Here is a 15,085-nt window from a genome sequence, read left to right as displayed (position 1 = left end):
GCGCTTAGCGAGGCTTAATGAGAGGGTATGATCGATAGAGGAAGAAAAACGGGAGAAAAAGGAAGCAGAAAGCAAAGGCTAGCCGGTTAAGCAATTAAGAAAGGGTAACTGCAGTATTGTTATTACCACTGATGTAATCTAGCGTTGTGCAATTTGATATTATGATTTTCAGACGAACATTGCGATGCGTATAGTGTTGAAAGTGGTCCCGCCCGTAGCGATATTTCGTAGCGTAAGCACGTAGAATTGCTGGTATGTGTAACGTACAGTATTTACACGTGGGACGTTTAGAACTTGTTGGTCCTGTTTATTGGAGCTGCGATGGCGGCGGCGGTGGCGATAGGAATGTTGAATACAGTTATTTAAAATGAAACTACATACATAGAGAAGAAACAAATAGGTCGATTTACACACGTCCTAAGATTTTATGCCAGTAGATTAGTAGAGGGCTAGGGCACCAACAAACAAACCAATTGACAAAAGAAGAAGAAGAAGAAGAAGATGAAGAAGAAAGAAATTACTAATATCGTTCAACTCTCGGAATTGAGCACGCGAGCAGCGGGAGAAGATATAAAAGTGTATGAATTTGCAAACAACCATTGAGGAATGATGCTGGGATTCACCGATATCAACGTAGATCTGTAGCCCGCATGGGGCATACTAGGTAGCAGGTAGAGTGTAGTAGAAATCAAACAAAACCCAAACAAAACCAAACGAAAACCCCAACACAATCTATCACAACACTTGAGTAGTCGCTCCTAAGGGCGGGAAAATGCAGAAGAAAAAAGCAGAAGTGTACCTTAATGTTTAAAATTTAAATATCCCTAAGAACTGATAGCGAACGAGTTAGGAAACCCAAACGAAAACGAGCCCAATTGTCGAACCGCAATCAAGTCGCACCCGCACCCGGTCAGGAAGGCGGCCCCCAATTAGCGCGTTGTATTAGATGCCCTTTTACGGATAGAAACCAGGAACGTTTTTGTGGCGCCGACGTGGATACAAAGTGAAAAATCAACCTGAGATATTGATAGATTGTAGGGAACCGAGCGGGACATGCTCGTGGCGTACATTTGAGCAGCAAAAGCTAGGAGATCAATTTTATTCCCGATTTTGCCACGGAGGAAGCCGCTTTTAGCGACACACATACACACACGTACGTTACGTTGTTACGATCATTTCGAGGATGCACTTGGTGCATTGGAAGGTTGTATCGATTTTACAAACAACAAAAAAAACATAATACCCACTCAGAGCTTAACGACAATTAAGGCAGATGAATGCCACGACAACACGGAGGCAGTGTTTGAGTTTTCTTCGCCATCGTTTTCTGGTTTCTTTTCCGTATTTCCGCGCTCGACAGTACTTAAGCCGCAAAAAAAACAGCGAAACCGTCAAATTATAGTTGAAGTGGGGGTGCGTACGCCCGGTTGAAGGCTATCAGATAACAGAAAAACGTACTGGTCGTAAACGTTGTAGCAATCCTTAGGAAATCGTGCCAAACATGAGAAAACAAAAAACAGAAAAATGTGTGTGAATGTTTAGATTTAACGATTAACTAGCGGTTGATGCGCGTTGGGTTGTGTGGCGGTTTTGGGACGATGGTGATTAAACTGTTGATAGTGTCCCGTTTTAGCGCGCGGATTAAGGGAACGCAAAACCGATAACACTGAGATAGAAATTAGCAATAAATAAATACGACGTTCGATAAAAGCACAAATAGCGTTTCATTTTTATTAGCCGTCTGAGTTATACGTACGGGGGAAAATTTTACTTACACATGCTTCTTTTGCTCATGGTTGCCACATTTCATGATCAATTTATGAAGTGTTTTGTTTATGAAGTGTTTTTGGTCGTGTCGTGAAAATTAATAAATAAAAAAAAGGATTTAACGCCTGCTTTGTTGTAGCTTGTTAAATGTTATTCAATGAGCAAAGGTTTAAATCACGAAAGAAGGGTTCGAGGATCTATTAATTTGGCTCACTTGTTTTTTCTTTTGCATCAGCTCATCCCCTCGCAGTAAAGCGTGATTCTGCCCACCTCTCATCAATCATCTCCGACAACGGCAATTCTTTCATCCGATCATCCACTTCCTTGGGATTGGCCCATCGTTTAATTAGTGAAAATGTATGCTGCATTTGAAACTTTTAGACCCGATGAGTAGAGAAACGAAACATCGTATCGTGCGGGGATCCCCATCAGCCACTAATCCTTGACAAATTGACAGTCACAGCGCTAACTGTCAGCAGCGCAGTGGATGGATGGTAAAATTAATCACGCACTAATTGACTGAAGCGACAAGAAAGATGCAATTTTCCAGAGCAACGATCCTAGCAGCCATTGGTGTGCTGGGGAATTGCCAGTGCTTTTGACGTCCGCTTCGCAAACCGATGGATTGGTGTTCCAACATAGATGGTTTTTTAAATTGTTTCGAACCGAAAAACGAAAACGATTAAGTAGTGCACGCGGCAACGAAGCAATTAAAGATTGTGTTGGGAAGGACCGTCATAGGTAAAACTTTGCAAGGAAAATGTGTGAAAATTTTTAGGTTATAATATTAAGAGAAAACTGCACAAAATTTACCCACAAATATTCAAAGTATTATTTTTTGTGGCTGCATTTTTGTGTAACATTATTTGGTTCGTAGTAGACCATGACGAAAAAAATAAGATTTGCAATCGTATTACAATCCTATTGTAAATATTTATTTTAGTAGCATAAAACCTTCTCTTTTATATTCAATCTGACCTAAGCGTAGCACAATCGGAATATTCAATCTGGGAAATGGGGTTTTAAATTGTTTTATTTGCCTTACCAGTAATGCAAGTTCCATCAAACCATCGAATGTGCAATGATGCATAGTAAATTTATCAATTGCTATGTTAACACTCGGAATAAAAACTCAATCTATGCCTTGCCTGCTCCCACCCTATACCAAACCAATCAAGCCCTGTTTCACACACGAACGAGGATTATTAATTGCATTATACTCCATCCAACTCGCATTATGTCGTTATGCTTCCAGCACACTGAATGTGGTAACCATATCACGTGCCAGTGTTTACTTAATTATCAACAAACACAACCCGTTTGCGCGCGTGCAGAAATGCTCAAATCGATTCCCATTACTCACCAAATGAATTTATCACACAGGCAACATATCGAGCTAAAAGAAGACAACGTCGAAACCCGTCCATGATAAAATATTGAATACTAGCTATGGTTTTGGGACTGGTGTGGAACTATTTCCTCATTATGCTGTTATTAGGTAAGAAATTGCAGCATCGTTGCTGAAAAGTGATGCATGGTTTTACATTGTTGTTTTTTTTTTTCAATCTTTAATAAACTAGTTAGCAATTGATAAATATAAAATATTTTAAAAATCTGTAAGGAAAATTGTTAGAAAAAGTTCATAAATTGTAACTCAATTATTCTGATGCTGTTTCCCAATTTTATGGTAATATGCTGCTTATTTGTTATATTTTGTTAATTTTAAAACATACTCGTTGAAGTTTAAAAGAGTTTGTTCAGCGATTAATTGCATTGTTATTATGCTGGAGTAGTGGATAGAGGTTATAACATCCCTTTCTCTTCTAATCATACGCGATCTTATCTTGCCATACATCAATGACTAATGTTGCTCTCGTTACTATGTTTATATCCGGAGGATTAAAACCCTTTTTGGTTAAGCTAACTTTTCCTTCCCACATAATGAGCAGCCACCGTTAGTGTTCCCTATCCGGATAATTTTTCTCATTTGTCTCTCATTTTTATTATAACCCACGCCCCGGAAAGGAATACTGAAGGCGGCATTATCCTTTTATTGGCCCCTGATCGGAGAGTGGAGATATGACGATTTACATTCCACTCTGCGGTATCACGAATCGTGCAGGTACGTTATCGACCAACCACCGTCTAGTTTCATAAAACCAAAAAGTTTTCAAACGACCCATAATCCCTGCCTAAAAGGGTCTTTTTTCACGAACGGATTTGTGTGTCAACAATATTCAAGTAATGCTTACTATGTTCTGATCTCAACCCGTACAGAGCGAAGCAGTTACTCGTAAACAGCTTATTTTTCGTAGTGTATCCTTTCGTCCTGTGCGTTCGGTGGTGCCGATCCAGCCAGTGGACGGAATGGACGGAAAGTGAACGAGACATCTTCGAGCTGAACCTCGATCGATCGCGCGGAGAAGAGGAACTATTGCGCTCTGGACTGCTACGAGGACGCATGATTATTCAAAAGGAAATCGTCCTGATGGATGGATCGGAAGCTGACGCACCGACATATAGAAGCTACGATGGGGTTGACGAATGCGTTGTCGACGTTGAAGTGCAGCCGACGACGAAAGACGATTGTGATCCGTTAGATCTTTCGAAACAGTCAGCAAACGAAAAACTGCAAAAGACATTTACGAAGCCAACTTCGAAGCAAGCAATGGCTATGGAATCACACTCATCCAACAGTGATGGGGAGGGCGATGGCGATGAAACGCATCTGATTCATACGTCCTCAAGAAGCTACTGCGCTTGTTCGTCATCCACGAAAATGGAGAGCTATAAATAGTTTAATTAATAACTGTGATTATCTTACGTTAAATGCCCCGTACACTGCACCAAAATAAGTTACAACAAACAAATCTTCAACTAAAATGATAATATATAAAAACGAAATGTGCTTATGTTGAAGCATTTATCCAAATCAAAGCCGCATTTAAAGTTTGTATCATTTGATGTACAAATGTAACAAATGTGAAATGAATGTAATTGAAAAATACGTGACAAAAGAAGAAAATTCCTTTAATTGTAAAAAGAAATTTCGATTAGCCGTCTCCCTGCACTGCAATCCAACTATTATAGTAAGAATATATTCAGGTCATACGTTAGCCTGTCTATTTCATCGTAGCCATTCACATTTCTCGTCAGCACGAACGATGTCTGAATGAATATGATACCGCCTCGCATCCCAACCAACGATTGACCCGACTAGATATTAACTTCTGCTAACGTATGCCAGTGCATTGGCCCTAATGATACAACTTCTCAGCTGCGATGTGAGAATTAATGTTCAAATTAATTCCTCACCCTCACGCCACAGCCGAGCGTAACATCTAGCACGCGCCGACACAAGAGAATGATAAACCATATTCGTTATTTGTTTCTTTTTTTAGCGATGGATATCGCGTGGGTATCCGGTTGGAAAAGAGCGTAAATCTTCGATCCACGTCCCAAAAATAGTAGATCCAGTTCATTAAGCAAGCAAGAAATGTGCATCCCAAACGGGGCCAAGCGAGGCCGGCTACCCCCATAGGCGGATGGATTGTTTCAATGCCGCCCAGCGGCCGATTATGTTTTCCCAGTTGATGGATGTGAAAAATGTTGACTCATAAATGTGAAAATATTATGAAACAACAGCTCCATCGTTTGATTGCGTTCGAGCCAAAAAGCCAAAACCGCCAAGAGAGCAAAAAAAAAATATAACCCAACTCACATACACATACGGAATATACCGAAACCGACGAAAATGGAGCCGGGCACCCACAGGCCAGGTTTAAAATTATAACCCAACACGATGCGTGCCACGGCGGTGCGTGTGAGCGCACGCTTCGTCAGTCGAATTTCCAACGGCCACATGCCACGAAGATGCAGCGGCCGCAGGGAATGCTATTTTCGAGCAATGTCATACATCGCTGGTCGGTTTTCGTTGGAAATTTAATTTCCGTCCGTCCACCCCCACGGCGGTTGTTTTCGGCGAGCGGCGGCATATCTCCTCAGGGGACGTGTTTTATCTGCCGCAAGCGTTTCGACTCTGCTACGCGCGCACCCACGCAACCACAGTCACGCAGGCCGAAAGGGTTTGACTCGCAGCGTGCGCACGAGAAGAGCGCCTTTGGTCGTTGGGCCAGGCCATCGAAACAAAGCTCGTGGCGTGCTAGACACCGCGTCGCAGGCTGCCACGGATATCGAATCCATTTCCGACGCGTAATGATAACAACGCCGGTATCGGGTCGGGTCCATTAGTCGTCGAGTTCACGCAACGGCAGGCCACTTTCCGGGATCTTGAGGGGCCAAGGCGGCAGCGTGTGTGAATAGTGACACTTTGAGCATGAAAAATTTATGATGTCGCCCGGCGTACCCGCGGCAGATTGTGCAATCTGAAGCGTGATCCGGAGGAACGATGGCTTTCGGTGGTCCGTTTCTTGGGCGGCAATCTTCAACCCACTGTGATCTGGCAGCGTGAGCTCATCGACACTTTGCAACATCCGGCGCACTCTGCTTTAGTGTAGGCGACGTGAAGATGGTGAAGAACGTTGTACTAGTCAAAGACATTGCCTTAAAGCATCCCACCGGATCTGCAGATGATCATGCTGGTGATGGAAATGACTCAAATGGTCTTGCTGAATTATTCAGATGGTTTACTTTTCAAACGCACGTGATACTCTAACTGTTATTATTTGCAACAATCTATGAAATATTTCACTCCACAGCATGAGTATGTAGAAATTTGAAGTAATTCGTATGTCAAAACTGTCAACAACATGCTGACTGCTGCATATCCTGTACTTTCCTAGTCGTGCTAGTTTCTCCGAATAATTGCTTACCATATCAGTACTCGGATCTGGAGAACGTCATGCGGATGATTAGAACATTAAAATAAAAAAACTGTTTAGTGTTTTTTTTGTGTATTTTTAAAGAGACTTTGAGCCAGCTTGGCTACATTCGCCTCTAATGACCAATGAGGAACCCACTGTAACCCTTTTATTGTTTGGTCAAAGCCTGCTTTGTTAAGGCTTTCTACGTCTTGACATTTTGCTCATAGCCAGATAGTCACCTTTGTCAGTCAGCTACGCGTGTTAGGGTCCATAAACAATTTGAGAACCATTCGTGTGTATAAAAAGATCTAAAGGAGAAGAAACCTGCTCTGTCAGAACTGCATTAATTATATAAGGTATATTCTGAACTATATAATTCTTGTATCATTCCGCAGAAATTGGATTAATCCGTGGCTTTATTGTTTACATACTGCATCATACTTTTCTCAAAGATGTTTATGCCAAAAGCACATCGCTTCGCCATCTACAAATCACTGTTCACGGAAGGCGTGCTCGTCACACGCAAGGATCGGAAAGTTATGGAGCATTCGGAATTGAAGAACATCCCGAACCTGCACATCATCAAAACGGTAAAATCATTAAAATCTAGAAACTTCGTTACGGAGCTATTCGTTTGGGGCTACTACTACTGGTACTTGACAAATGAAGGCATCGACTACCTACGTATCTACCTCAATCTGTCTTCCGAGTCTTTACCCATGACGCTGCATCAGCAACGAGCCGTTCGATCAGCCTTGCCTCTTCCGGAAAAACCAAAACATCGTGGAGAAAACCATGTGTATCGTCGTATAAAGGACACCGATACAGGATACAAATCCCATGTCGATAGAGACAAAATGGAATTCCGTGGTGGTTTTGGTCGTGGTAAAGATTTCTAAATACCACGAGATTTCCACAATAAGAATTTCCATCATTCTGGCTAACTCATTTCATAGGCTTTGTACAACATCTTTCTATTGAGGCTAGAATGAAAGAAGATGATATGTCGTAAATAAATGTCTCCATGATGGAATTCATGTAAAATGTATTTACAGGAAAGTTATTCTATTTGTGTGATGTATAATTTTTAGGAAACCGCTCCTATTACGGGCTCATACCAGCTCCTAGGTACCAGCGAACTTTAACAACGAATGTCAGGTTACGAATGACGAAATGACGAGGTATATAGTACAGTCCGATGGCTGGATCAAGTATAGCAGGACCTGCTGGATGTTGTATGCACCAGAACATAACAGACTGCATCCATAGACTGAGCGATCTGAACATCCATTGTCAATGGCGTTCATGTTAGCACAACAATGAGAACTCCAAAGAAGAAGCTGCACTTCGGTGAAAATCAGAACGGTGTCGCTGCATCGAGAGACAAGGAAGTTCACGAAAGGGAATCATCCATCTCAGGCCATCAGCATCAGGCCGGACTAATGGGAAAAACACACTTCAGGAATGCTCGGGTCAACAAAGCCTCAAGAGGGTGGCACAGAAAGCGACGTGGGAAAGCGGCCCACATTGCGACGGAAGCACGAAAGAGATGGTCAACCATGGGCCATGTGGAGTCTGCATCAGCATTGCCCTCCCCAGCGCTGATCGCTTTCTCGGGCATGCCAGTGGCATGTGCCTTCTCGCTTTCGCAAACACCAGCTGTCATCAGCTCCCAAAGTAGGCGCACACCGAGAGTTAGCTTTGTTTTCGCTCGTTCTCGCTCTCGCACTTGCTTGCAAGCGATCAGAAGGGGTGCTTGTTGGCGCCAGTGGGTTGCGGGACGCATTGTGACGATCGTGGAGATTGATCGAGCACCCCCCACCCCCACTCATCCACCACGTTGCATCACTTCGCCCGCTCCCGGGAAGGCGCTTTCCACGGTGAGAGTGAGCAGATAATTAGTGAGAGAGCAGAACGGGACAAATCTCACAACATGGTTCCCGCGAAAGGTACCGAGTGAGATGCACTCTGACAGTGTGCAGTGAACCGAGCAGGATGCACCGATTGAACCACCGGAGAGTGCGAGCGTTCTCTCTCGCTCTCTCTCTCTCTCTCGCTCACGGTCTCTCCTGCTCTCTTCGCGATCGCGAGTGATGCTGCGGCATGATGCTGGATATACATAGGCCATTTGTTAGCCGTGCAAGAGGACACGAACGGTGCCCCCTCCACCCGTTCTCCATGCCCACGCGACTCCACCCCTCACGCCATCGGGTGGAATTGCTTTCGGAATCGAATCTCGAAAATTTTTCTCTTTTTATGCTCAGTATCGGTACACCGGTGGCTTAGTATTGCCGCGATCTTTACTTGCGATCGATGCGCGCGCGCTCGGGCACATACACACACACACGCACGCACACGTGCGCGCGCCTTCAGCTCTCACACGTTGCGCCCGGCGCACAGGCCACACAACGCCGGAGAATCCGCAACAACGTCAACAAAACCGATACCGAACCACCACCGGGGGTGGTGTGACCGAGGAAAGGAAGCGAAAGGAGAGAAGAAGCGAAAAACAACACAACAAAAAAATAGATACTTGCGCCACGATCGCGCGCGGCCGCGACTTTGCGCCCGTCCGTCACTCGAAGTGAACGTGCGCGTCTTGTGGCACGCGGGTTTGTTTTGGTGTGGTTTCATAGTTTTCTGGTGCTGGTTACCCTCAAAAAAAAACCCCGCTCCGGATGTGTGTGATTGCTACGGCCAAAAACGTCCGCTAGGAGGGTGAGGATTGTGCCCTTGGCGTGGAAAAAAAAGCCGTGGCCCTTTCGCGCGAAAAAACATTTGCGCGCGCCGAAGCTGTCGTTTCCAGTGACCGCGTTCCGGTGGTGAGCATCCCGGAGTGACCTCATTCCGTTGGTCCGACCGGTCCGACGGTTGGCCATCTACGGTGTCACGGTGTGCCGGGTACACCGTTACAGTGCAGTGTTGGGTGGGTTTGGTGTGGCGTGTCATATCGTGTGTGTGTGTGTACGCGATCGAATCGATCGCGATCGCCGCGTGAAAAGGGCCGTTCATCTTTCGGCGAAAGAAGCAAACCCGGTCGCGAGTGTCCAAGTGAGGGTTGTGAGGGTCGTGAGGGCAAAGCGAAAGGAAAACAGGTTTTTCCCTAACCTCCCGCGAGCAGCCGACGGCGGGTTGCAACCCAACAAAAACCTGGAGGTGTGTTGGCGAATTCCTCGACGACGTAGACGACTCGCCGATCGCCGGTTCACCATCTGTACCCGTTAGGGAGGGCGAAAAATGATCCCAGGCAGCCGTAAGGCGCATAAAACCTTCGGTGACCGTGAAACCGTCGCCGTCGTTTGCAAAGGTAACGTGTGTTCCCCGTTCCAGCCTCCTTTCCAGTCCGTAAGCTGTCATCCGGCACCTGAACTCGGCATCGTAACCGCGCTCCGACGGCGCCATTAGGCGCGATGACGAACGACGTAGTCAAACCGGCGCGAAACCGAAATCTGTCAACCGAAACCATTTACCCATTCCGTGAGGTTCAAATGTCCCGATGACGTCGCACAAACTTCCACTCGATCCCCTGGTGGCCTTCATCACGAACCTTGTGCTGATTGCGTGCTCGAAATTGACAAGCGGGACGCGACAATCGACGCAAAGTTCGGCCATTTTCGATGACGGGTTCCACCACCGTCCAAGGTAAACCACCTTCGGCCCCTTTGTGCCGCGAGGCACACACGCACGATCGCGCACAGCCGTAAACGCGTCCCGGCCGTGTCGAAGACCTTCGTCGAAGGGAAACTCTCCCTCCAATTATCTGGCATGAGGTGAACTCTCGATAGTTCGCCTCGGAGAGCCTACGGTTTGGCGTTCGATGGCGATGGGTTTGACGAGCTCTGGCGTGAACCACCCTGCACCACCCTGCGCATCCGACAATATATCCCGTTAACCCAAAAGGGCCCTGCCGGGGTGGCCGAGCTAAAATTAAACCCTCCTCTGGAGTGCCGTAAAACCCCTCGTGTTGTCGGAGCAATACTCCGCGGGCTGCTGGCGGTTCGATTCCTTCACCGTTCGGAGCTTCTGGAACCTCGCTGCTGGTGTGTTATTACATTTCCATCCCCATAGCCCTTCCGTGTGGGAGTTGGCGAGGAAAAACCACTCGACTTCTAGCGAGGGCGTTGCATGGGGCTGTCTTCCTGCCAGCGTATCAGAAGCTGCCAGTCCGTGGTGGGGAGGGTTCGAGAGGTTAATCGGGTGCGGGCGAGCTGGTCTTTTTATTCTCGCCCATTTCTTCAATCCAAACGACCTCGGTCGCCGAACACTTGGCACACTTTGGGCCGGCCTGCGAGTCACAAATTGCGCCTGATTGCGTTGCTTTTTGTGTGTGTCGAAACGCGCGTTTCATGCGCCATCCGTGAATCTTTCGCTGGAATTCGAAGCGAACGGCGCGGTTTTCGTGACGTAGCACCCGGAATGTGGAACCCTGGGTTCCGTCGACACATCGGCACATTAAACCAAGCGGCAACGAAAATGGTAATTATATGCCTATATTTAACCCGCGCCAACGTCGCGACCGGCTTCAACGTGACACCGGTTCTCCCACCCAGGGACCACGCGAACTCCAGCAAGCGAAACAAAAACAAACCCATGAACCACCACACACAACCGGGGGTTTGGCCAGTGAAGAAGACGTTCGGATTTTCCACCCCGAATGGGGTGCATTCCGCCGACATGATCTTCACTAACAACTCCATCCGGTCGTTGGTACGTCTCATAATCCGCTCCCTAATGGAGCTCTACGCCTACGGAGACGAGTGAGCCAACATGCACGCCATCGGAATGGGCCACTTGTCCTCCAGGTTCTAGCTGTCCAGGTTCATTTGAATGGTGTTTGTGGCATAAAAATTAGCCCACGAAAGAGACGCTGGGAACGCAGGGTGGAACCGGTCCCGTGGGTCGTCACCGTTGCAGCGTGGAATTAGCCCTCCCTTGTCAATTATCTGCCCGTTTTAAGCCCGTTCCCGGTGCATTTTCCTTTCGCGAGACAATGTCAAACTGTCATTTAGGTACGCACGATCAAGTGTACGGGTGTCGGAGCTATCGATACGACGGTCAGAGAACGCTTAACTGCTCCTCAAATCGCAGCTGTTGATTAAGTACCTCGATCGTGCGGTGATGGCGCAGAAGATCGCAAACTTCACGTTTGCGGGCTCTCAAACAGGTATTCTGCGAGTATGTATGCGTGTGTGTGTGTGTTGCGTAATAACAGCAGTCCGATGGTTGGATCCGATCGGATGCAGTAAAGCTGCTGCAGGGGGTTGACGATGATGACGCACGAAGCTATTGATCACCTTCTCGATAGATGCAGCGATACTTGCATGAGGGACCGTTGCAGTTTGTTGAGCAGGCCCAAGTTCATGCAATTTGCTGCACGGTATAGCATTATTGCATCAACATCTTATTAGTCATTTTTATCGCTCTTTCCACTCTCTGTGCTGTGGTTTTTGTCTGTCTCTCTGTTCACCTTAACAATGGACGGTTGGGGACAATGTCATTGTTATATCTTCATCACACCCTCTTCGTGTACGGGTATATCGTTTCCGCGAGCTGTCGTTGTTAAATTTAAATTAAATTTCAAACTTTCAAACTATGAACGTCGCCCCTAATATGACTCTAATAAGAGAAACCTCGGGTCCATCCCTTCATCCCGTATCGGGTCATTATCTTTCACTTAAGAAAGGGTGGCATGATGCGTTTCCATTGCTCCGGGAGCTCTCGAAGCTTGGAAAACCGAAACCATGGCTGTTCCGGTCGACGGCACATTGTTTTCCCTTTTCTTTGCACCGGTTTCGAGTTCTCACCGGTGGAGGTTCGAAATAAGGCAGGCAAGAATGATTGACGGTTCTTCGCTTTTTCTACATTTCTCTCGCTCTCTGGTTGTTGTGTTGCCGACGCTGTAACAGCTTTCGGCGTGTAAGTCCATTCGAAACGAGATTTAATCAATCAAACCTACGCTAACCAAAGATCGATGGATAATAAAGTATGTAATTCGATTTTCGTTAACTTTTCCTCAGTGCACCGGGTGCAACCCTTCTGCATGGTTGGAGAAAGTATTTTCTCATCGGTGTATGGTTGATTTGATTCCTCTCCACACTTTTGCTACAAATTGCATCGATACCATGTTCAATTGGATGCATGTGCTAATTAGTTTAAGCTGTAAGTGTTTCGTGCATTTAGTGTTTTTGCATTAAACTTATTCGTTTTTGTTGTGAAATAAAAGCAAACAGATGGGAAATTTTATTTCAATTGATTGAAAATGAGATGCAAAAGAAACTAGTTAATGAACGTGGTAATTATCGGAACGTTGAAGATTTCCAAATCGCGTATAAAAATAATCATCATGAATAAAGTGAAATTTTAGGGGCTATAAAAATTCAATAACGGCTTTAAAGGTTGGATAAAGTTTAAACCTCAAATATAATACTCCAATGTACAGAGTGGTCATTTTTTGAGCTTCGAAACTTTGATTTTAAATTATTCGGTGAATCTTTATCAATGTGATTGTTGTGTACTAAATGTTGAGTTAATTTTTATCACAGCTTTTCTAACGTTATTTCTTTATAACAAGCACAAAGTACTCCATTCTTAAGGATATTTGTATGTCATAGGTATCCACAATCCAAATATGGTCTAGGAGGAGCCGTACAAAGAGAAACGTAGCATGATATTTTTATTAATTTTTCATTTTATATAACACGTATTTTATGTAACACGTGTCAGATCTATATCATTTTTCAAAAAAAAAATTGAAACCCCTTATCTATTTAAACGTATTTCTCATAGTAATATACCCGCATTTGGTTTGAAACCTTGTTTAGTAGCAATAATTTGTTTTTTACTGATTAATAAAAAATACACATTCCAACCGTCCCTAATTGAAAAAGATCCTTGCAAAAAAGGAACCAACAAAGCTCGTTCGGAGCGCTGCAATTTGCTTGATGCCATGTGGCTCATTCAAAATTTTCTTGCTCGTCACGAACCGGGTACGCGCGTGCTGTAGTGTACGTACGGAGCGAGCGAAACGTCAAATGGCCGACTCGGATTCGTTCCAAGCGGCGACGCACCAACACACCATCAGCGGCACTATGTGCCTCGCGCCGCAACCATTTTCATGAGCTTGACGCGGTTGAAAGGTGAGCCAAACTACCGAGCGAGACAACCCTAGCGGAGAGAGCACGCGAGCAACCGAGACAACGTGCGACTGGCATGGCGGTGTGTGCGTGCGCGCCAGCCAAACACGGGTAGTACGTACGTAGCGCGAGGTCCGATCGTCGTTGTGCCGCCGCTGGCGTGTTGCTGCTGTTGCTGTGAGAGCGTACTCGGTCATAAAACTTGTTCGAATGCGAAAAAAGAGGTTGGATTTCCGTCGGACGCTCGCTTGCTTTCTGGTCGAAGCTTCGAACGTAACCGTGTGTCTCGTTGTTGTTTGGGCAAATTCCGTGCGAAAACGGTGCGTTAAGCAAACGCACGCGTTTTGAAAAGCGTGTCTGGTGTCCGTTAACCGTGCTTCGGCGATGAAAGTGCACCATTCGTGTTGAAAAGCAAGCTGGTTGGTTGGCTGTTGGCAAGAGCGAACCACCGAACCGTTCGATCGCACCGTGTCTCGGTGGCTGCAGCATCAGCCCCATTTCGCGGGTGGTTCGCGTATTTCCCTCAAAAACATACCGTACGGTGACCGAATTCCCGGTGTCCCCAGGATCATTGTGAAATAGCAGCATCCGGAGCGAGTGGTGAAGCCGCTGCGCTTCGACTCTGTGTAGGAGTGTGAGAGAGAAAGAGAGAGCAATAGCGTGAGAGAGCGAGAGGGTGAGAGAAAGAGAGAGCGAGAAAGCGAAAGAGAAGCAGGCGGCAAGGATAGAAGGGGAGATCATCGTCCCGTAGCCGTCATCAAACAACTATTGTGTTTCGTTTGTTCCGATTGACGTTTACCCGTGACAGGCATCCCAGTTTCCGAACGCTGGTCGATTGTTCCGTTGAGTTTTCAACTTTTTCCCCGGTAGTCAAGCCGCCCAGGCACCAAGTTTGCCCGTTTCTGGACGCGCTCGTTGGTCTGGCCTGTGAACATCGCGTCATCATCACTACCACCAACGCCGTCCGTTTCCATTCCATCCAGCAACCGCTCGCTTCACAGTGCGTGACGCAGCGTGGAAAACAATATCAAGCGGCGTGTGATCAGAGTTAAGGGCTGCCCTAGAGGTGGAAAACGGCAATAGAAAGCTTCCCCCATCGTCATTGTCCGCGAGCGGGGGCCGTTTCATTGTGTGCGGTCGCACTAAAAAACCCGTACGTGTGTCGTATACTGCTGGCCCTGCTGGCCGTGCTTCTGCGAAGCCGCGTCTTGTGTATGTGCGTCGTGCTGGGAGTTTAAGTGTGTTGGTGTACATACGTGTGTGTGTTTCTCTGTGTGTGTGTGTGTGTATTTGTGGAATTTTCCACCATTAGGCGCGTCGTGCAATTTTTCCAGCAAAAAAAGCACACCTTCGACCCGCGCG

At 46.2% G+C, this 15,085-nt stretch overlaps 2 protein-coding genes across 2 annotated transcripts; both read left to right on the top strand.

Moving 5' to 3' along the window:
• Window positions 1–3,216: 3,216 nt before the first annotated feature.
• Window positions 3,217–4,564, top strand: LOC128722211 (uncharacterized). The gene is made up of 3 exons (XM_053816069.1): window positions 3,217–3,265; window positions 3,793–3,889; window positions 4,045–4,564. The coding sequence occupies exons 1-3, from the start codon at window positions 3,217–3,219 to the stop codon at window positions 4,562–4,564; spliced, it is 666 nt and encodes a 221-aa protein (XP_053672044.1).
• Window positions 4,565–7,042: 2,478 nt separating this feature from the next.
• On the top strand, window positions 7,043–7,489 carry LOC128722202 (40S ribosomal protein S10-like). Its single transcript, XM_053816058.1, has one exon. The coding sequence runs from the start codon at window positions 7,043–7,045 to the stop codon at window positions 7,487–7,489; it is 447 nt and encodes a 148-aa protein (XP_053672033.1).
• The last annotated feature ends 7,596 nt before the right edge of the window (window positions 7,490–15,085 follow it).

This window comes from Anopheles nili, chromosome 2 (genome assembly GCF_943737925.1).
Source record: "Anopheles nili chromosome 2, idAnoNiliSN_F5_01, whole genome shotgun sequence".
Classification (NCBI taxonomy): Eukaryota; Metazoa; Arthropoda; class Insecta; order Diptera; family Culicidae; genus Anopheles; species Anopheles nili.
This window is presented reverse-complemented; position numbering and strand designations above follow the sequence as displayed.

What these genes read in the sequence shown, in the direction of transcription:
- LOC128722211 (XM_053816069.1), top strand. Translation starts at nt 3,217, where the DNA reads ATGGTTTTGGGACTGGTGTGGAACTATTTCCTCATTATGCTGTTATTA. An exon ending in CCTCATTATGCTGTTATTAG is followed by an intron (nt 3,266 to 3,792) that starts GTAAGAAATTGC and finishes CGCCCCGGAAAG; the next exon opens with GAATACTGAAGGCGGCATTA. An exon ending in CGGTATCACGAATCGTGCAG is followed by an intron (nt 3,890 to 4,044) that starts GTACGTTATCGA and finishes CAACCCGTACAG; the next exon opens with AGCGAAGCAGTTACTCGTAA.
- LOC128722202 (XM_053816058.1), top strand. Translation starts at nt 7,043, where the DNA reads ATGTTTATGCCAAAAGCACATCGCTTCGCCATCTACAAATCACTGTTC.